The 20242-nt window shown below is 45.3% G+C and overlaps 3 protein-coding genes across 11 annotated transcripts; 2 read left to right on the top strand and 1 right to left on the bottom strand.

The window, feature by feature from the left end:
• Positions 1 to 2499: 2499 nt before the first annotated feature.
• Positions 2500 to 4769, top strand: c13h1orf210 (chromosome 13 C1orf210 homolog). The gene is made up of 4 exons (XM_085928445.1): positions 2500 to 2566; positions 3346 to 3698; positions 3836 to 4015; positions 4088 to 4769. The coding sequence occupies exons 2-4, from the start codon at positions 3644 to 3646 to the stop codon at positions 4294 to 4296; spliced, it is 444 nt and encodes a 147-aa protein (XP_085784571.1). The 5' UTR covers positions 2500 to 2566; positions 3346 to 3643; the 3' UTR covers positions 4297 to 4769.
• A 159-nt stretch (positions 4770 to 4928) lies between these two features.
• Positions 4929 to 11067, top strand: ap1m3 (adaptor related protein complex 1 subunit mu 3). Of its 3 annotated transcripts, none has more exons than XM_085928442.1 (13): positions 4929 to 5168; positions 5354 to 5415; positions 5966 to 6122; positions 6557 to 6624; positions 7006 to 7136; positions 7938 to 8085; positions 8198 to 8324; positions 8886 to 9028; positions 9193 to 9264; positions 9405 to 9563; positions 9663 to 9788; positions 9863 to 9938; positions 10174 to 11067. In XM_085928442.1, exons 1-13 carry the CDS (start codon positions 5060 to 5062, stop codon positions 10194 to 10196), a joined length of 1401 nt encoding a protein of 466 aa, XP_085784568.1. In that variant the 5' UTR covers positions 4929 to 5059; the 3' UTR covers positions 10197 to 11067. The 3 variants fall into 3 exon arrangements, with proteins under 3 accessions (XP_085784568.1, XP_085784570.1, XP_085784569.1); XM_085928444.1 differs by having other exon boundaries at positions 5044 to 5254; XM_085928443.1 differs by having other exon boundaries at positions 5049 to 5206.
• A 1154-nt stretch (positions 11068 to 12221) lies between these two features.
• On the bottom strand, positions 12222 to 17510 carry tmem125a (transmembrane protein 125a). 7 transcript variants are annotated; one of them, XM_085928305.1, is made up of 2 exons: positions 17279 to 17510; positions 12222 to 15495 (listed from the first exon to the last, which is right to left on the bottom strand). In XM_085928305.1, exon 2 carries the CDS (start codon positions 13269 to 13271, stop codon positions 12573 to 12575), a length of 699 nt encoding a protein of 232 aa, XP_085784431.1. In that variant the 5' UTR covers positions 13272 to 15495; positions 17279 to 17510; the 3' UTR covers positions 12222 to 12572. The 7 variants fall into 7 exon arrangements, with proteins under 7 accessions (XP_085784431.1, XP_085784432.1, XP_085784438.1 ...); XM_085928306.1 differs by having other exon boundaries at positions 12222 to 14043; XM_085928312.1 differs by having other exon boundaries at positions 12222 to 13582.
• Between the last annotated feature and the right edge of the window lie 2732 nt (positions 17511 to 20242).

The following is a 20242-nucleotide window of genomic DNA, read 5'->3' as shown; positions in this document are numbered from 1 at the left end:
TGTTTCACTTAAGATGAAGTATTTGTGGACTGAACCTCAGGTGTGCAATCCCAGCCGTCATGACCGATTTGTTTCATCAACAGTAAAATGATGCCATATTGGATAGAGTGGCTTTTGTAGGTAGAAGGGAATGGACAGCTTCCTCGGTCAATTGCTACTGTATAATGTCAAACACTTTGGAACGGCCTCTCATAATGTGTCAATTACAAATGGTTTGTGACATTATGCGGAGGCTGCAGTGGGGGAGGTGGCCATGGATGGCAAAGGGAGGCAAGCGACTTTGTGAGAAAGTTTGTATTAAATTCCCATTTCCCCTCATTGTGTGGTGGACTGGCACCACTCCACACACACTGATCCTGCACGGCCGGCCGGCCCAGAGAGCAGAGCCTGTGTGAGCGAGGCTGTCGCTCTCTCGCACCTTCCGTGACCCCTGAATGTAATGTTTTGAGGGCTGAGCCTAACGATGCATTTGCAAATGCCCTGAAAGTCTTACGTGGGATTTCCCTCAAAGATAAAGAGCCCTAAAAGCTTGCCTTGATAAGTCTCTTGTTTTGAAAGCAATCTTTCTCAATGTCAAAGTGAAGGCTCTCTCTCGCCCAACTTAACACAGGAACAGTTTCCTTTTCTTTGAATCAGGAGCTCATTTGTGCCTTTTTAGTTTTGAAACATAAAAAGCTAGAGGACTTGCAGGAAATTGCAAATCTCCTCAAAGGATAGATAGCTCTTTTCACATTTCTTATGCTTCTGCTTTTAACCTTTTCCTGAAAGTCATTTCCCACGTTTCCATTCCTCTAGGAACGAAAAAAGACGTCGGAATTGGGTAGGCTGACCCACCAGCGGTCGCCGACCTCAATCCGTGGCGAATGGCGATGTGGGTCCATCAGCAGACGCCAAATAGGCCGACCTTTAGCTCTGACGCCAAACAATGCCTCGTGGTGCCGGGATGTTGACGGATGTTCATTTTGCGCCTCTTCTAACCTCGCAGCTTGCTGTACTGTAGGCAGATCATCTCAATCATAACAGCATGGAGTCAGTCAACCTTCCACATTTGCAGACAGGCCAAAGAAGTGATGTTTTTGCAAGCACCTGAGCTCATATAAAACTGAATTTTGACTCCATATCAGAGAGCGAGAGATGGATGAACTATTGTTGCTTGTCCAGAGACCTTGAGCCAGACTCAGGAAAAGGGACTGCTGCTCCAGGCTGATATGTGTGCGGAGGAAGTGGAGGCAGTACAGGGGCAGGAGTCAACCTACAGGCAGGAAAGGCCTGGAGCCGTAATAATGGCACTTGTGGAGCGTGCTACAGGGTGGATGGAGGCCCTCAGCTCCTGTGTGAAACATTTTTTTTGGTCTACACCAAAGTATGTATCTCGGCAGTGTGTGCGTGCATGGGCAAGATGTTGCAGAAGAATTGATTGCGTTACTTACTCCTCATACTTTCATTCACAATGAATTCTTCTCATGGGAAATAATTATACCGTGATTTAACCATTACTTTTGAGTGTATGTATATACAGTATGAAGTTCTCACCTTATAAATGAAAAGTTCCAACAGATGGTCTCGTGGTGATGGTAAATATGTGCGTCGTTTGTTCTAAATCTGTCTCGGTCTCTATTGTTCTGTACAGTGTGCCTGCCACGTGTGCTCATTTCCTCCTTTAAAGGACTAAGCAAAGCTTTCAGAGATGACCGTGGCCTCAGACCTCTCTTTGAGTGGATAAATAGCAAACATCCTTTGGTAGCACAAGTATGGAAAGCCCCTGTACACACTCGTCGCTCACCCGCACCTGCTGCAAAAGATCCTGAAATTGTTCACCGTGCTCTCGACCATGTGGCTTCTGTCTGCACAATTGACTTTTCTAGAGTTCAGCCAATGCATTGTGGAAGTATATAGGGAATGAAAAGGGAAGAGTGACTGACGGAGAGTGACAAGCATACAGAGAGCAGTGTCCAGGAAGTGGCCCTATTGTTTTCAGGGTCACCTGGTTTTTCCTTTCAGGAGCCTCCCAATGTCTGTTCCGTCCCCAAAGGGTGTACATCTTCTATAAACTAAAGCTCTTGCTGGACAAAATTGGATGGGCATTAAGAAAACACACTCACACGCACTCCACCTGAAAAGTGAAACAAGCCAGCGTTGAAATGATATTTACTACCAGGCAATGACAACATGGCGTCGCACCGGTGAGAGCTTCCGCATCTCACTTGAGAGGTGCAGGGTTGAATTCCTGCTCCGGCTTTCCCGCGTGGAGTTTGCATGTTCCCCCCGCGCCTGCCTGCCCGCGTTGCTGGGTTTTCCTCCCGCATCCCAAAAACGTGCGTCGAGTGAGCACTCCAAATCGTCCGTAGACGCTCGTTTGTCTATGCGGCCGGTTTGGTGCAAACGGAACTCCAGGTGGGAGCCCACCTCAGTTCCCAAGTTACTCATTAACAGGCAAGCAGCTGCTGGGCACGCCTCCTTAAACCTTTGCACTAGGTTTCTCGCTTTTACAAACAAACACACGGAGTGAATGTGAAAAGGCGGTCTACCAAGGCAGTGGCGGATATACATGCGTACTGATCATCAGGTACTTCTCAATTGCATCTTGATTCCTCATTGTTGTTTTCTGCTGTTTGACATCACATCATGTCAGCTTGATTTCTGTTGTTCTTAATATCAAATGGACTTCGCTTCCTGCACAATGTGTCTGTCAGTTACGTTTCAAGCAACTATTAAACGGAATACACGGTTAACCATCAGCAAAATGACTGACTTGTTGACATTAGCCTTTTATTGTTTATACTCTAAACTGTATCGTACTGGCACACTACAGCCTAAAAGAAAAAAGTGAAAGTGATTTGAATTTGGTTATATAGTGCTGAATTCACAGGGTTCCGATTTGATTGATCCCTGTGGCGGGTGAACATGAACGTGTCATTCATGTGTCGATCACCGACTTGCTTCAACGACACTGTTGTCAGTTGTGGAGGGCTTTTCAAAAATGTCCGACCGGCTCCATTTTGAATTCCATATGATACTGTATTTGGTGTCAGAAAGACCTGAGGAGGCGAGGCTTCCTGTTTGCGACGCACTTTTCCTGTTGTGGGTCTCAGCCTTCCTCCTTCCCTCTGGAGCTCCAGGCAGCTCAAAATCAATTACGTAGGAGATTTGGATTTGAGAAACCCATGCAATGTCTCCATTTCACGATGACCCAATTACACAAGCGATTTTGTTTGTTGTCTTTGCGTGACAGACTCATCAAATATGGTCAAGATTTACTTGGTCCACAAATAATTGACAAAAAATGGCATTGTTATAGAATGCCATTGTAAACATGTGGATGTGACTTTGTCCTTTCTCACTCAGTCTGACTGAAGAAGAGGACAATCCACACGGATGTGGGGAGAGTCAACCTTGCCCTCCAGTGGAGTTCTGTGGCTACAACATTCTTCCAGGTCAAGACAGCACCCGTACAACTCATCGCAGGAGATGATGCAGTATCCCAATCAAGCAAAATTGATGCACAATTGCTTGTGTCGGATGGAATAATATTAAGCGACTGGCAATTGGAACAAGAAGATTCATGGGCGAAACCTTTAGCATCCTTCATTAAAAGCTGCAAGTCTTGGTCAAAAAGCTACAAATTGAGCCAAACAAAGGACGGATGGCAGAATTTGCAAATATAAGCACAGTAGCCACGGCAACGACGCTTCCAACCGGTAAGGAAATCAGCGAAATGTCATTTGGATCATTTTAAAGCCAAACTAGGTGGAAATCATAAAAGATGAGCCGACCTGCTCAATTTCTTATTCATTGATGCTGAGCAGTGATCTTTTTTTTTTTCCCTTTCTCTCAGAGACAAAGAAGAGCAACTCTCACAGATGGGAGTTCCTGGTGGCTGTTTTGGCCACTGCCATCTCCATGTCTGTAATAATGGTTGTCTTGGCTAAGTGTCAAGTGGTTCGGCGCTACCTGGCCAGCTATCGGCACACCAGGTTAAGAGAGACAGAGACGCTTAGCCAACGTGAGCAGTCAGGTTAGTCTACTTAGCGACTGTCATGATTGATAGAAGGCCATCGAGTGAAAAAATGCTCATGCTGCCGTGCAGGTCTGAACGTGGGCTTTGACGTGCACGGACAATCTGAAATGAACCCTCGTCGTGCTGAAGACGATGATGGCTTCATCGAGGACAACTACATCCCGACAAGTGAAAGAGTGAGAGCAGAAAGAGCAGCAGTAAACATGGATGATATGGACGAAGAAGGCATGAATGAAATTGAATTTGCCGTTACTTACAGGGAGGCGAGCGGCTCTTAGTTCTCCTTTGCTCCACAAGCACCTGAACCTTGATTTCTAACTCTGTGTTCCACATTTTAATGAGCGACCAAGTAGTTAATAATTGAAGATTCAAAAATTCTCAAGCACAAATTTGCGCTTTCATTTGAAGGACACTGGTAATAAGAGTTAATCTGGTGTGCAGATCTATGAAATATATGAGGAGTATGCCCTGTTTATTGTAGTATTTCAGAAAAGAAATATTTGTAATCATTTCAAATCCAAGCCATACATTTTGCATTGGAAGCAATCCATGGTTTCACATATGCTTGAGTTATTTTGGAGCGCAAGCTATGGATCCCTGTATGTTTGACAAAAAATGCAGTCAATCATAAAAGTGTGTGTTAAAAAGCATAACAATATGAAGAATAAGACAAAGCATCACAAGAGTGCTCAGGCAAATGATCGATCATTCTTCTCTTATTTGTTTCACAATGGTAAATGATTGTGTTTCATTTATTCTGTTCTGGTCAAATTCTTTTAGAATGTAAAATAAAATGCTAGAGGGTCTCAACACATTTCTGACTTTGAAAGTTTGGTGACCCCTGCTGTAGAAGCTAGTGTGACACCACTGCCAAATCATGAGTCGTGACATTTTCCTGAGAAATCACAAAACGCATGCACATTTGTTTGCAGGACTGCCGTCTGTGTCGCTAAACGAGGGAGGTCACGACGGATTCCATTCATAATGCGATTTTTAAATTTGCTGCACGGCTCCCGGAAATACCGTTTTCCAGCTTGACAGATGACACTCACGATCAGGAAGCGCAGCAGGTTCAAGCCAAAGGAGGGAAGGGAAGGGACGCAAAGAGTGAAGACGAGCGCAGCGCAGCGCCAGGGAAGGGACGCAAAGGGTGAAGACGAGCGCAGCGCAAGGGAAGGGACGCAAAGGGTGAAGACGAGCGCAGCGCAGCGCAGCGCCAGGGAAGGGACGCAAAGGGTGACGACCTTGCACAGCGCAGGCTGGAGGAACACAGATGATGGGAGCGAAAAGGATTGCTGCACACAAGTGACCCACTTCGGATTTGCCCCTTTGCAGAACCCGAGGACTTGACGAAGATGTCGGCGTCGGCGCTCTTTATCTTGGACCTGAAGGGAAAGGTAAGTTCGCAAGGTGATAGCAAACACCTGCTTGAAAAACATAAGCTCACCAATTGTAAAAACATGGCAAATTTCTCTTCGCACGTAAGACAGACGTGTCAGACGGAAAAAAGAACTTGTCCGACTGGTTTTACAAAACAGGGAAGCTGTTCTCGTGCTGCCATGCAACTTTTATTCCTATCAAATGTCCCTTTTGCCCAACAAATATTGCGCCAGCGTTTTGGATGCTCACTTGCTAGAATAACATAGATTGGGTTATTTAATGCTTGTTTTTCATTTCACTTATAATCTCAAAACCAAGTTCATTTGACATTAAGTATGGGGAATGAGCAACTGTGTCCAACTGTGTTCAATTTTAAAACGCACATAGGCTGCAGCATAACTTTTCGCTGAAAAACAACAACAAATGGTCACCATCGGTACGCGTATGGGATTTTAGTGAATGCCGAGTGCTCAGATGTGTTACCTCGAGCAGAAGCTGTAAATATTTGATGACAGCATTGTGCTTTTCTGACAGTGTCTCTATATTCTGTTGTGTTTCTGCGTCGAGGTCTTGATCTGCCGTAACTACATGGGAAACATGGATATGAACGAGATTGACCACTTCATGCCCTTCCTGATTAAGCGGGAAGAAGAGGCCGAGACCACTCCACTCATCACCCGCGGCTCCTCACACTTTCTGTGGATCAAACATAACAACCTTTATTGTATCCGAGTCCAATTTATACGTGCGCTTTGGAGTTTGCGCATTGTGTCAACTTTTTAGGAGAATCCTGCTTTCTTCCTTCCCGCCTGACTCCATTTGGGTTTTGATCCCAGGCAGCATTTGGCCCTCCCTCATTTTAATAACAGCTGTCAGCAGAATTTAGCATGATGTGTCAGCCACTATAATATTCACGCTTTAACAGCTTTGTTGCATTTTATTCATTTCTGGTGGATTTTTAGTTATTTGTGATATTTCCAATCTGGCAAGTGAGCCATTAAACTCCCCCGCGGCTGGCCATCTTTTCGTTTGCATCCATCTTTGAAGCAGATTTCATCTCCTACTGTACTTACTGATTGTGTCTTTCAAATCCATCTATCCATCCATGCATCCATCTATCCATCCATCCAACAATTTCTCAACAGTCCTTTTGTTCAGTGGTGGCCATGACCAAAAAGAATGCCAATGCAGCTCTGCTCTATTCCTTCCTTTACAAGATGGTGCAGGTTTGTATCTTTTCATCCTAATAGGAATGAATCGTAAGATTCAAGTGTCGTTCCTTTCGTGCTACTGTGTATGATTTGGTTTGACGTCCTATTGGATCACAATCCACGTGCGAGGTGATTTGATCAAAAACAATGAATTATTCAACAGAGTGGGCTTTCTTTGAATGCATTTAGATCTGTATTTCATGACCACTCTCTAGACTTTCATAAATGTTGCAAGAAAACTCTCCTGAAGACATCAGCTAGATAAAAGTACTTTTTCAACAAAGTGTGCTCATTGATTTCCATTTTAAGCAAGATTTTTTTTCTAGTTCTCATCTCATGTGTTTGAGATGAGGTCTGTTTACACTTGCATTTAGCCTTCTTGGCATCTGTGCGTAGGTGTTGCAGGAGTACTTTAAAGAGCTGGAGGAGGAGAGCATTCGCGACAACTTTGTGACCGTCTATGAGCTGATGGACGAAGTGATGGATTTTGGTTTCCCACAAACCACTGACAGCCAGATTCTTCAAGAGTAAGAACCCCACGTCAGAACATATGCATTGTGAAGCGAGACGTGATCAAATCTGTTCTTATTCAAGCCCAGCCTCCATTTTTGTGTCAGGTATATTCCCCTGAGCTCCGTCTCGTGTTATTCTGCCGAGCTCCGAGACAGTGTTTGTGTGCTCATTGTTTAGTGAATGCTGTTTTCCCAGGCGTGTCGTTTTTTGCCTTTGTTGCTACGTCCTGTACTGTGGGAGGGGGAAAAAAGGCCTCGTTTGGCTCCTGCCTTTGTTTGGGCATTTGAGTACACGTAGAGTAGGCTCAATACTTGGTTCCCTTCAGTTCAAGAAAGAAACCAATATAGGATGTGTATCACTAATGACTTAAGCCACAAGAAATAATGGAGCTTTCTCCAGGGATTGCAATGAACAGAGGACAGTGACTGTGCCACTTGAGCATGCTGTCTTGTCACTCTTAACAGGGTTGTTTGTGTTCTCCCTTTTCTGTCCCACTGAAGACTTAGTGTTTTGGCCACAGAACAGAACAGCGCAGCGCAGCACAGCACAGCACGGCCAACCACGTGTCTTACTGTCAATTCACAGTGCACTGCTCCGGCCACTTCTCGCGCTCACTTCAAGCTTAGAGATGAATGTAGAGATCTCGGAGATGTTTGCCCAGCTAGCTCTTGGCTTCATTTTTTGGGCCACAATCAATTGTTGTTATTTCATAGTAATCATTTTCACTGATTCCAGTACATAGTATATGTCTTGTAACACTTTGCTGCCTAATTAGAAAGCAGTGTTGTAGTTTCTTTCTCTTTGCTTTCTTTTAGGTACATTACCCAGCAGGGTCACAAACTGGAGATTGGGGCTGTCCGACCTCCTGCCACCGTCACCAATGCTGTGTCTTGGAGGTCAGAGGGCATCAAGTACAGAAAGAATGAAGTTTTCATGGATGTCATTGAGTCCGTAAATCTACTGGTGAGGACTTTTTAACACGGGCTTTCCTCCATAATTGGTTAGATTGCAGTATTTGGTTGTGACTTTATTCTGATTAATTTTTGAAACAAATTCCTGAACCGGTTTCTTCCAGGTGAATGCAAGCGGGAGTGTCCTTCGAAGTGAAATCGTAGGCTGCATTAAGCTTAAAGTCATCCTTTCAGGGATGCCCGAACTCAGATTGGGCCTCAATGACAAAGTGCTTTTTGAAATCACAGGCAGTAAGTAACAGCCCTTGCAAAAATGACCAAAGAAACAGACTTTTGATGCCAAATTCAAACTGTCGGAGAGCGTGGCAGAGCCTAGTCACATTATGCATTGTTTAACAGCGTCCTCTTCTGGATATGGGAGGCATTCATGTTTGGTTGAAATACATACATAGTAGCACTTGCAGTACCACTTGCAGAATTCAAGCCATTTATTGACAGTCAGTATGAGCAGGGATTCTGTCAAATTAACAGTCAAATATTTGCAGACACTGCTATGTTTTTGGATTGTATTAAAAAGGTGAGCCCAAGCGAGAGGAGTAACAAATCCAAACCACAAGGGACATCTTCTGCGCTCCACTTGCACATGCACAGGCTTGTCTCTGACGCTCTTGTTATCGGCCCTAAGCTCCGAGCAGTCTCAAATGACCTTTACTTCTTACCTTTGCCAGGAAGCTCCATGGAGCAGAGAGAGAATCGATTCAAAAGTGTTGCAATTCTGAGTTTTGGCATCAATCATTGCAGATTGGTTCAAAAGTCCGCTTTGAGCATTTTTTCTCTTTGTGTGTGTCTCAGGAGACAAGAGTAAAACGGTGGAACTGGAGGATGTAAAGTTCCATCAGTGTGTCCGTCTGTCGCGTTTCCAAAATGACCGCACCATTTCTTTCATTCCCCCCGATGGCGAGAGTGAGCTCATGTCCTACCGGCTCAACACAATGGTGAGCAGGACTCGCACAAACACAGCGCACATTATATGTCATTTCTCTCTTGTCCCTAAGGTTAACATGGTTTCTCTTGTGATGCTGTCGAGGTCTGCGCTCAGCCCTCTGACTTTGTCCACTCTTCCCTCTGACCTTGTCCACTCTTTCTATCCCTCTGACAGGTGAAGCCGCTCATATGGATCGAGAGCTTGATCGAGAAGTTCTCCCACAGCCGGGTCGAGATCAAGGTGAAGGTAATGACAAATGACGTGCAAGCATAAACACGGAACATTGACACGTGGCTCGTTCAAAAAGAAAGACCAGGTTTGGGCTTTGCACGCTTTCTTTGGCTTGAACGTTCCGGGACGGCATTTGGCTTTGTTTGTGGTCGCAGGCTCGGAGTCAATTTAAGAGCAGGTCGACTGCCAACAATGTGTCCATTTTGGTGCCGGTGCCCAGTGATGCCGACTCACCAAAGTTCAAGACCAGCACAGGCAGTGCCAAGTGGTTGCCCGAGAAGAATGTGGTGCAGTGGAACATCAAATCGTTCCCTGTTAGTGCACAACGTCCTACTCTTTTTCAAATCCGTGACGTGCCTTCAAAAAAAAGAAATCTTTTCAAAAACGATTCTCTTTTGTGTTTGTGTCTGAAGGGTGGCAAGGAGTACCTGATGCGGGCACACTTTGGGCTACCCAGTGTGGACAGCGACGAGTTGGACGCCAAACGACCAATCATGGTTAACTTTGAGATCCCCTACTTTACTGTGTCTGGCATTCAGGTGTGAGTCTATGTTAGTAAACAATATCTTTGAGCTTTATTTGAGCTGAATGGACTTTTGTGCGACCTACCCAGGTGCGTTACCTAAAGATTATAGAAAAGAGCGGTTACCAGGCCTTGCCTTGGGTGCGCTACATCACACAAAGTGGAGGTAAGAACTCAAATAGTTGCTTCTTGGCAAACTCAATCTCTGTTTGTACGTGATTCATCAAGCGCTTTCTTTTCACCTTTGCCTAAGGAGCGGAATTATTGACTATTTGATTTAGGGAGCCAGCCAGTACGAGTGTACATAAATCTTTTGAAAGGATTTGATGGAATGTGCAAGAGTAATGACGAGGACAAAAGGTACGTCCGTGTTAATGCTTTGCTGTTCCATCTCTTGGCAGATTACCAGCTGCGGACAAACTAAAGGGCTCTGAAGATGCTGCCGACGAATGGCTCTCTGTAGCTTTCTCTCCTGTCCCCGTGTGTCCCAGCTCCTTCCTGTGTTGGGGACAGCAGGAAAATCTTGTCTCTTTTTGTGTTGTTGTTTTTTTTACCACAAGTCCATCTCCAATGTTGACACTTTTTCTTTTGATCAATTTCATTTGAAGATGAATTCTCAGCAACATCCTGACATCGAAAAAAAAAAAATCCCCTTTTAAATGTCTAAATGTATGAATTTCCAAACTTTTTTCAGATCTGTCGTTTGTGTGAGTAACAGCCGTCGATCAACGGCAACCAGTGGATGAACAAATGACCGAGCAATTTCCGTCATGTATTTCTTCATCATGTGTTTCTTTTTTTTCCATCCGGTTGTGTTTAAAGTATGAATCTACTTTTTTTGTACCTAAAGCTCTTTTACTGTACGAGGCAGAATCCCCCCTCCCTGTATTTGATGTGAATTGCCTTAAAAATGGATGCTGTACTATCATTAGCCCTCGCACTGTGAACATCATCCTCAGTCAAGTGAACCTAACACCAGCCAGCAGGTCAATGATTAATTAGTGATAGTATTGCCTGAGACTGTGGCAGGCAGGCAGGCAGGCAGGGTGGGTAATATTGCACCACCCCGCAGAGCTCGTAACCTTGTCCTTGTGCTCCAAATCCATTTGCAGCTTTAGAAACGGGCTAGAATGAAGCCGGCCAAAGAAAGCAGCCTGGACTGCTTGCTAGTCAGTCATGAGGGCAAATATTCCCAAGGATCATGACCCACTGCAGCTCAGGCAAAGGCAAATTGTGTCTGGTTTGTCTGTTCACATTTTTGTTTGCCTCGGGCCAATAAAAAAGATCAAACCCCACTTTTGACCTTTGTGTGAGTGCGTGCGTGAGTGCGTGCGTGCGTGCGTGCGTGCATGCAGGTGTGTGTTAGTGTGTCTGCATGCGTTATGTGTGTGTAACAAAAGAGCTTGGTGCTAACCTGTGCCAGCCCCTGCAGGCCACCGCCTTGTGCATTGGACCTCCATTTTTTTTTTTTTTGTTCTCAGCATAACAATACCTCACTGTGTAACTCTTGTGTGGGAGCAGCATGTGCGGAGACTGATAACCCAAAAACTAAAATGCCTTCAAAGGCTTTTGGCAAGCCCTCCCTCACCCAACCCCAACAATCTGATGAGATCCGATACCAGAGCTGTGGCAAATGAATTGATTATTCCAATTTTTCGGATGTTAATATGAGAACCATTTCCACTTGCCATCCACGGCACAGCACCCTGATTGAAAAGTGTGGTTTTAAACTCGAGTTCAAACGTATGAAACTAGTATTAAAGTTTCAAAGTAGGATTTTTAAACCAGAGTTAGGCTTTAAAAGTGAGGACTCAAATTGGGTAAGGTTTTCAAATCAGGGTTTTCAAGTAGTGTTTGGATTTCAAAGGAGTGATGGGGGTTTTAAACTACGGTTAAGGTTAATAGTTTTAGTCCATCTCCAGATCTGCAGAGGGCAGAAAAAAAATACAGCCAGATCACAATTCACCAAACTTCCTGTCAGATGCCAAGGACGGCCGTATTGCCTGCAGACCACTAGAAAAGCAATGAAGGGAAAGCCTCTTCGTGAAAGCAAAGCAAAGAGACGCTTCAGTTCCTGGTCTTACGCAACTGGTAGGAAATGTGCTTGGATGCATGCTTCTAAGTTTGCTTCACGCTTAATTTGTTTGAAATGGTTGCTTCGTTTGAAAGGTTTGCTTTGAGCTTGCTTTGAGCTGTGTTTATCTTAACTTGGAGTGGCTCAATCCATTTGTAGGTTTCATCATTTCCTACTATATGGATGCAATTAGGGAACTGCAAAGTCTTAAGAGCTATTGAGTCATCATTTTGCACCTTGCACCTAATCTGCATGTTTGCCGAATGCCAGCGAAAGAATGACGTACACAGGAAGGCCAGCGTTGATATTCCAACCTGTCAGACCTGTGAGACAGCTTGCCTGACAACTGCTGAATTGACAGATACAACTCTTGTTTCTTCTTTATTTTTATGATAGCACATATCAAATAATTTAGCAGTGCAATTTTAAATGAATCATTAACAGACATATGTTAAAGCAATCACAGGATGTGCTTGTTTGTGTAGAACCATCTCATGGCCTGCCATTTTGCCTTGTACTGTTGACGGAATATCGCATCACATCACGTTTTTTCTCATTGAAAGTTTAGCCGAATGTGCTGATTTGATTTTTTTTTTTTTTTTTCTAGGCAGCATTGCACAGCTCTGTACACGTTTTACATGTATACCCAAACTACAACGGGAGAAAACGCAGTTTGTTAATATTGTCCCTTTTCATTCTGTTTCGTCATTGCTGTGCTATTTCATTTCATATGAGATTAGCCAGACTGGAGGTCATTTCTCCGCCAGCCCGGTGGTCCATATGTCCGGAGATGGTGAAGATGTTGAAAATGGTGTCGACAAACCTTCGTCCATGTCGCGTTCTCTCAAGCAGGAAGACGACCAGAGAGTAAATTCCCACGCCCACGACGGCGGCCCCTCCTCCGGTCAGCAACACCACACCAGATATGTACATATCGTTGAGTGCTTGTCCAGGTTTCGGCATGTGGTTCACTAGGGCCAGATGCAGTAGAACCCCTCCACAAATGAGCAGGGACACCCCGGCGATCAAAACCACCAGGAAATCCGACAATCCTCCGCTTTTTAGCATGTCGATCTGCCGTCGGCTGCGAATGCAATTCATGTCCTGCACGGCCGAGCTGAGCAGTTGTTTGAGCAAAACCCCCAAGGCCAGCAGGCAAAGGGCCGTTCCGGCGCCCAGCCGCCATTCGCTGGACACGCTGGTGGTGGTGGAGAGGAGGCCCACGCCTCCCAGCCCGCAGCCCACGATGAGAAAGACGGCCACGGAATAGCACAGCAGAGATTTGCCGGGTTCTCGGAACCACCAGAGCTCCACTTGTTCCTCCAGGATGCCGTGCTGAATTCGAATTGGGTCGGCGGGACCGTGGAGGCCCATTTCGGGACCCCACGGTCTCCTCAGGGGGGGAATATGGTCCAGTTCAGGCATCTTGCTGCCACTCCCAGCCTGATGAGTATGGCCGCCGCCGCCGCCACCACAGAGGATAAAGAATCCACTTAAGAATCCTTTCAAACAGTGTCACCTTCACTGACAGCTGGCGCAGTTAGGAAAGGCAAGTCCAGGGGTTTGAGCCGGCCTGGAGGTCTCTTGAGAGGCAATCCACTTGCCTGTGTATTATTGTTTTGCCCGCGGCAGCACTTTTCCAGTCAATTCAGGTCCCGAGCTGGAAGAAAGACTGGATCCTCGTTCACCTTCGTCCTTGCATGAATACAATTTGCAAATGGAGGGCCACATCACACCTGGAAGAAAAGGCAGACCACTTTGACACCTTTGTAAGCATTGAAGGTACGTATTCTGAACACGGAACACCGAATGAGCTCATCTGTGGAGACTCGCAGTTCGATGTATTGCGTTGACTTCTCGAGGCCGACGTTTTCGCTTTGCTTCAGTCATGTTGACTTTTGGTAGAACAGTGGCATGCATCGTATAGTTTTGCTCTAGACATCATTCAAATGTATCGTTCCTTGCTGTCGTCATCCAATCATTCTGTTCAACCATGTCTTCCCTTAAGATGTGTAGAAATGAGTCCTACAGTACAGTCATGTAGTGTCCAGAATGTTGTTGTCATCCAAGCATGCATCCTGAAGGTTATGGCTGTCAACAGCTCCTCTTTAAAAACCTGCCAGCAGCTTCCTTTCTATCAAAGTCAGCACGCTCACACGTCCCGACAAAAGCTGACAGGAATCGCTCTTGTCACATCCTGTGGAGGAAAATCCAATTCAGCAGTATCAAAATCTCTACAAACACTATTCACATTCAAGCCTATCAACAATGTTCAGCTCTTCGTTGATCTGAACAAAGATAAAAATGGACGGTGTGCTTAATCCTCTGTAACAGAATGCCTTTTCTCGTTTCTGCATTTATGTCGGGTGGTTAATTAATCCCAGATGGTCGGAGCGTGGCGTCACTTGGCGCTCGCTATAAAAACAGAACAGTCAAGTCAGGTGTGATGGTGTCACACGGTTGTGGAGGAGAAAGGCGAAATAGTAGGACTGTTGTGTACCAAATACTATTCCAGAACCGAACCAGAGTGTCTGGAAGCGCCACAGAATGAAAGAACTGACGACAGGCTGACGGAGGAGAGGAGAGGAGAGGAGAGGAGAGGAGAGGAGAGGAGAGGAGAGGAGAGGAGAGGAGAGGAGAGGAGAGGAGAGGAGAGGAGAGGAGAGGAGAGGAGAGGAGAGGAGAGGAGGAGCCTTTGTTATGCAAATGACTTAAGAGTTTTATGATGGAAAAGGAAAATCATAAAGCAGCCCAATCTTTATGGTTTATTGTCTGCCTCTTGGAAGTGCTTAGTCCTACAAGGTCACCGAAAGAGCTGTGGCATCAAATAAATACATAAAAGAAAAGAAAAAAAATACACCGTAGTGGACTCCAATTACCTGGGAAGCTTTGGGACTCTTTGGTATTCCCTCCTCTCTTATGTTGGCCCTGAATTCATTCCACTGGCCATTAGTGTCTCATTTTATTGTTGATACTTTGTTGCTGCAAGATTGGTTGTCTGGCAATATGCTAATCAGATTAGCGCTCAGCAAAATACCATTTAACAATGCTGCTAGCAGAAACATCCAGAGGGACTAAGGGAGGTACAAAAGCTATGCACATTTTGATCCATAAGAGATACATAGGTCTGAATGAATGAATGAATGAATGAATGAATGAATGAATGAACATGAAGAAAGAAAAGACAAAAACAGTCAAAGCAATTTAAAAAAAGAAACCATCAGTCTACCAAAAACTAGAAATTGAACACTGCTGAAGACGTGTGTTTTGGGCATGTAAGGCCATCTTGTGATGTCAAACGCTGGCTGGCTGGCTCTATATTTAGAATGCCGTCAATACCCGTCTGGCATTCCAGATAATGCTAAAGGGAAGCAATAGAAAGCAAATTCATAGAGGAGGATCTCTTTCTGTCTATTTTTTTATCGTAGGGTTGAGCTGAAGTGAAGGCTGGTCCACCAAGTATTGTTTTGCCGTGGTGACAAAGCAACACACTCGTCTCTTTCAGTCTCCCCTTTTTTACCTTTAGTCAGTCATTGATTCTCTTGGCATCTCTGCAGGCAAGGCGAGGCGAGGCGAGGCGAGGCGAGGCGAGGCGAGGCGAGGCGAGGCGAGGGGTCAGGGTTGGCTCCATCTGTCGATGTGATAGGCACTGGTGCCAAGTGCCACAGGGAGGGAGAGAGAGCGAGAGGAGGGAAAGCTTGGATGGGTATGGAAGGGTAACAAATGTTTGAAGCTCCAGACCATGGACGGTGCTAAAACTTCAGTGTCCTTGTTGGACCACTGGTAGGAAGAAGTTAATGAGTGGCCCATCTCATCCACACCAAGCTCCGAGTGTGGTTGTAGACATGAAGTCCGTCAGTGGAGGCTTGAAACAGATCCATTCTATTTCATGGCCCTTAGAACACAGCTCAATCTGCCGAAGAGCTCATGTGCCTATCTGGCCCGCCTTCCACACCTTTCATTCTTTCTTCGGGTTCTAGGAGTTGTGGTGTCGCAAGGAGAGACCTGTGTGCCCCCCGTGCTTCAGCGTAATTCAGCGTGACACTTGTGGCATGATATGCTGGCATCAAAGCCGTTCACAGTGCGCTCAGTGTTGTGACGTTTACATGGCTTTTCCCGTGACCGTTGGACATCGTCGTCATCAAGTGGGGTTCATAAGAAAACGCAATCTGTCGTCGTCATCTTATATCTGAATCCCGCTTCCCCTAGTGGTGTAGCCTTGCCTAGTCCTGTAACTTAGCTCATCTTCATATCCACTTCCAGGCACCTTTCATTTGTTTCCATGAAGTTTTCCTTCATCCCGGCAGTCTTTGGGCGGGCCTGAGACCCTGAACTGGTCGCCGGCCATTCACAGTCCATTCGAGCGCTAAACTTTGACTCGAGTCCTACTGCAGTCTCAGTCTCTGCTGCAATATCTGCATCAGCTATGTAAATACTAGTATGACATCATATAACAGCGTGACACAGTGGAAGCCAGCCGGAACAACAAAGAACAAAGACGCAGTAAAGCAAAGAGAACAATAGCGGGCGTAAGTCTGTTTCAGAGTTGATACATGCTGGGGTTTGGATCTCTGATGGAGTTTCTCCCCAGATGAAGGAAATGGTTGGCAACAACAGCTTTACGACGGTGCTCTTCAAATGACCGATATCATGAAAGTTGAGAGCTGCAATAAATATTGGCGAATGGACGGCAGCAATGTAGATAAAGAAAACATCACAATAACTTCTGATGGGGTCATGACCAGCGACCTAGCGCATGTGCACCGTCCATCTCGCCAATAAGAGCTGTCTGTCAGCAGCCGCTTCACACTCAATGTGTTTTCCTTCGACCCTTTTATCTATCCAAAGCTCTGTGGTGAGTGACCGGAGGCACTATCACATGTTGTTTTCAGCCTGACTTGCTTTCTCGTCTTTGGACACATCTGGGTAGAGTTTTATGTTTTGGTGTTTTATTTGCCCCCCCCCATAGACAAGTTCAGATGATTGAACTTTGCTCATAGATAAGTTGTGCGCCTGACGTATCTGAACAGAGTTGATGCCTGGGCACATTATTGACCCGTTCCAATCCCAATAACTTCCACTGTCTGTGGTTTATATAACGCAGTGAAACTCACCTCAGTGCGTATGTACAGCATTTGAGGACGTCCTCATGTAGTTTGCATGGAAATTGTGAGCCATCCCACAAGTGCAAAGGTTAGGCTATGTATGATACGGTATCGCCCTTATTTAGATCCTTAAACCGTTTATAGGCTACATGAAAATGTTAAAATAGCTTTTTGCACTCCTTTAAACTCCAATCTAAAAAGAATACAAGCCGATGTTCGTTTTTCCCATCAATAGTATGCTTGCTCTATATCAACTTGATATAAGTTGTCAAGGGTTCAAATAAAAGAAAACATGATGTCTTCCGAGTTAATAATAGTCATTCTTACTGTGCGCTCAGCTGATGCGTGTCATTTTCCCGTGCGCGATGGGAGCGTCCTTTCCTTTCCTTTCTGTCCGCCGAATTGCATCCAGCCAGGTGTATGTGCGGCAGCCGGCCGTGGGCGCACGCGCGCACGCACGCACGCACGCATTCGAGCCTTCATAGATTGAAAAGGAGCTCCGATTTGTGAGCTGCTTCCGCGTGTGCGCACCCGCAGAGCAACGGGCGGACCCCCGGTCTGCTCTGCGCGACTCTGCTGCAGGGGTGGCGGAGCAAAGCGAGGCGACGCGAGGCGAGGCGAGGCGAGGCGCGGCGAGGCGAGGCGCACCGCGCACTGGACTTGAGTGGGAGGGGACACGGTCGGCGTGCGTGGATCGACCTCTGCACCGACGCAACTTCTCTGCTCTCTCGGGCTCTGCCTTTCTGTGAGACTCAATTTACACGGGACTTTTACTCTTCAAGCATTCATTTGATAGAGCTCTTTTTTTTTAACAGAAATGTGCAAAAGAATGATTTGATATTGATAAAGCAACTTGATTGGGTGTACAATATACATTTATCATTGAAAAAGATAAAACGTGTACAATACATGTTAAAACTAAAAATAGCCATGAACAGGACAAGCGATGTTGAAAATGGTTGTTGGATGGATCAATACAAAGAATGACTTTTCAGAATGATCATCTTTAAAAAGCTCTCAAATGCCATTTTAGTATGTGATTACTAAAAGAATAAACATATCGATCGATTGTCAATAGTTTTTGTTTCTGATGCCTAGAATTGGCCGTAGTGCATTGGCCTAATATAGATGAAGATACAAACATGCAAGCTAGTCATCATTTTTTCATATCTCCCATTCTTCATGTTCAATACTTCCTTCCTCAACAGGGCTACGTTCCAAATTTAGATGGTGTTTCATTCACAGCTAATCGTTTACGCATTGAAGTGCTTCCACAGTACGCCACGTGCACAGACGAGTATTATTTATAGACCAAAGCCAGAAGAACTTGCGAGAACCTGTGATTGTGTTGATTGGATGCAATAGTCGGTACGTGAGTCAATGAACCAAGGCTCCGTTCTACCGACTCTCTCGACAAAAGAGGTCATGGTGACTTGTTTTTCGCCGTGTTCCTGTTCTGAGCTTCCATTCTTTATTTTTCTCTGGGCAATCCCTCCGGCGGCAAAACTCCATCTGTGTATATTCCACCTCGAGCACCGTTCCCAAAAAGGGGCAGTGCTCTGGTGAACAGATGTTCGGCAATCTGTTCATTCTGGTCGGGAGGTTGGGAAGTACGTACATTTAAAAGTGAAGTGTTGAACTGAAACGATGTACTTTTACTTTTAGATCAACATCTCGAGCATTTAGGTTGTGTATTGAAAGAAAGCATATTTCGTGGGGCTGCTACAGCCAGAAGATGATGGCCCCGTGAAAATGATCACCTTGGGGCCCGCCACAAAAACAACAAATTGAAAAGGAGCAGGGGCATTTCAATAAATTCTCATTAGAGGGAGCCACTAAGCAATCCAGCAACAGAGCAGCTGCTTCACTCCAAGCAAATCTTTATTCATGAATGTCCCAATTCATCCACGCACGCACGCATATGAGCCACTCATGTTTATGTTTATGTTTATGTTGCGTCATATCGTTGGAAATGACGTTTGCATGTCCTACAATTGGCTTTTCAGGTGGAAGCATTTTTATGCATCTGTATTTCATGATGCAAACACAGGCTAGCACAGAGCACACGATGTGAACGAGACAAGGGACTTTGAGGCAAAGGAAAGAAAACTTGTGATGAATGGCCAAAGTTTGGGACAATATTGATGCAGCGTGCTATCGAGCTGCTCTGCACAACCATGTTTCATTGCTTAAAGAGGCTGATTTAATGGACTTCTTGGTGCCAGAATCAATTTCAACATTATTGGCTATTCTTTTGTGCTCATTTTCTGCCTTTAGGTTACTTTTTACACCATGCTACGCATTCACTTTGCTTGTGATGTATTATTGCTCAGAGAGGTTGTAAAGTGGACAATTAAGCTAGTTAAGTGCGAGACCATTTGGATTACAAACAAGTTGACAATGCATTTTCTCTTCTTGGGGGTATGACCATTCAAACTCATGGCGGCTCTGATTATGTGACATGGCAAGCAAGCACTGTCCATCCTAGACTTGGGAGCCAAGCGCTGGGAAAATGAAGTGGATGTAGTGGTGGTAAAAATAGGGCAGCCCCATCCTACTCTGCTGCTGTACAGGACAACATGTACCTGGCTGGCCAAAGATATAAAAGCTTTTCAGTACAACAGGCAGAAGAAGCTCAAAGGAGGTAGGACATTGAGAAACACAATTTGCTGCCTGGTCATCGTGAAGATAGGTAGGGCCAGGGAAGATAAATGAGAGGACAATGAGGCAGTAAGGGAGGTCATTATTTAGAGGGCTAGACTCAAGGTGGGAGATAAAGGATGAGAGAGTGACGGACTGAAACAAAGATACACATGTGCCAAGAGAAGGAAAACAAGGGACCTAAAAGGGCTGAACGAAATAAGAAAAGCAACAATCACATGATCGATCTCTCTCGCTCTCTCTCGCTCTCTCTCGCTCTCGTTACTCCCACAACAGTACACACATGACGCCTAGTGTCGTCACCATGCTTCATCCTCAAAATGTGATTAGGTCCACATCAACCGCCCCTGATGAGAGGTGATGTCGCATTTCCCTTAGAAATTCAGTGAATGGCCTTTCCTCTGTCAAAGAAAGCTGGCAACCCTGCAATGCATCGCTGAATTTGTTTCTTCACTTCGAATCAGTGTCAGGAAGAGAAGGGAGCATTGCAAAAAGAGTAAGGGAGGGGGGAGGATTTGCATATCACATTTAAAAGAACAGGGAGAAGTTTGCATCAAATACATTTCCCTTCATTGCATCAACTTGTAGGAATTGGCATCCTATTATTTGGTGATTATTGTTGAGATACCA

This window comes from Syngnathus leptorhynchus, chromosome 13 (genome assembly GCF_054491065.1).
Source record: "Syngnathus leptorhynchus isolate UIUO chromosome 13, UIUO_Slep, whole genome shotgun sequence".
NCBI lineage: Eukaryota > Metazoa > Chordata > Actinopteri > Syngnathiformes > Syngnathidae > Syngnathus > Syngnathus leptorhynchus.
The sequence above is the reverse complement of the archived record's forward strand: the minus strand, read 5'-3'. Positions and strand labels throughout refer to the sequence as shown.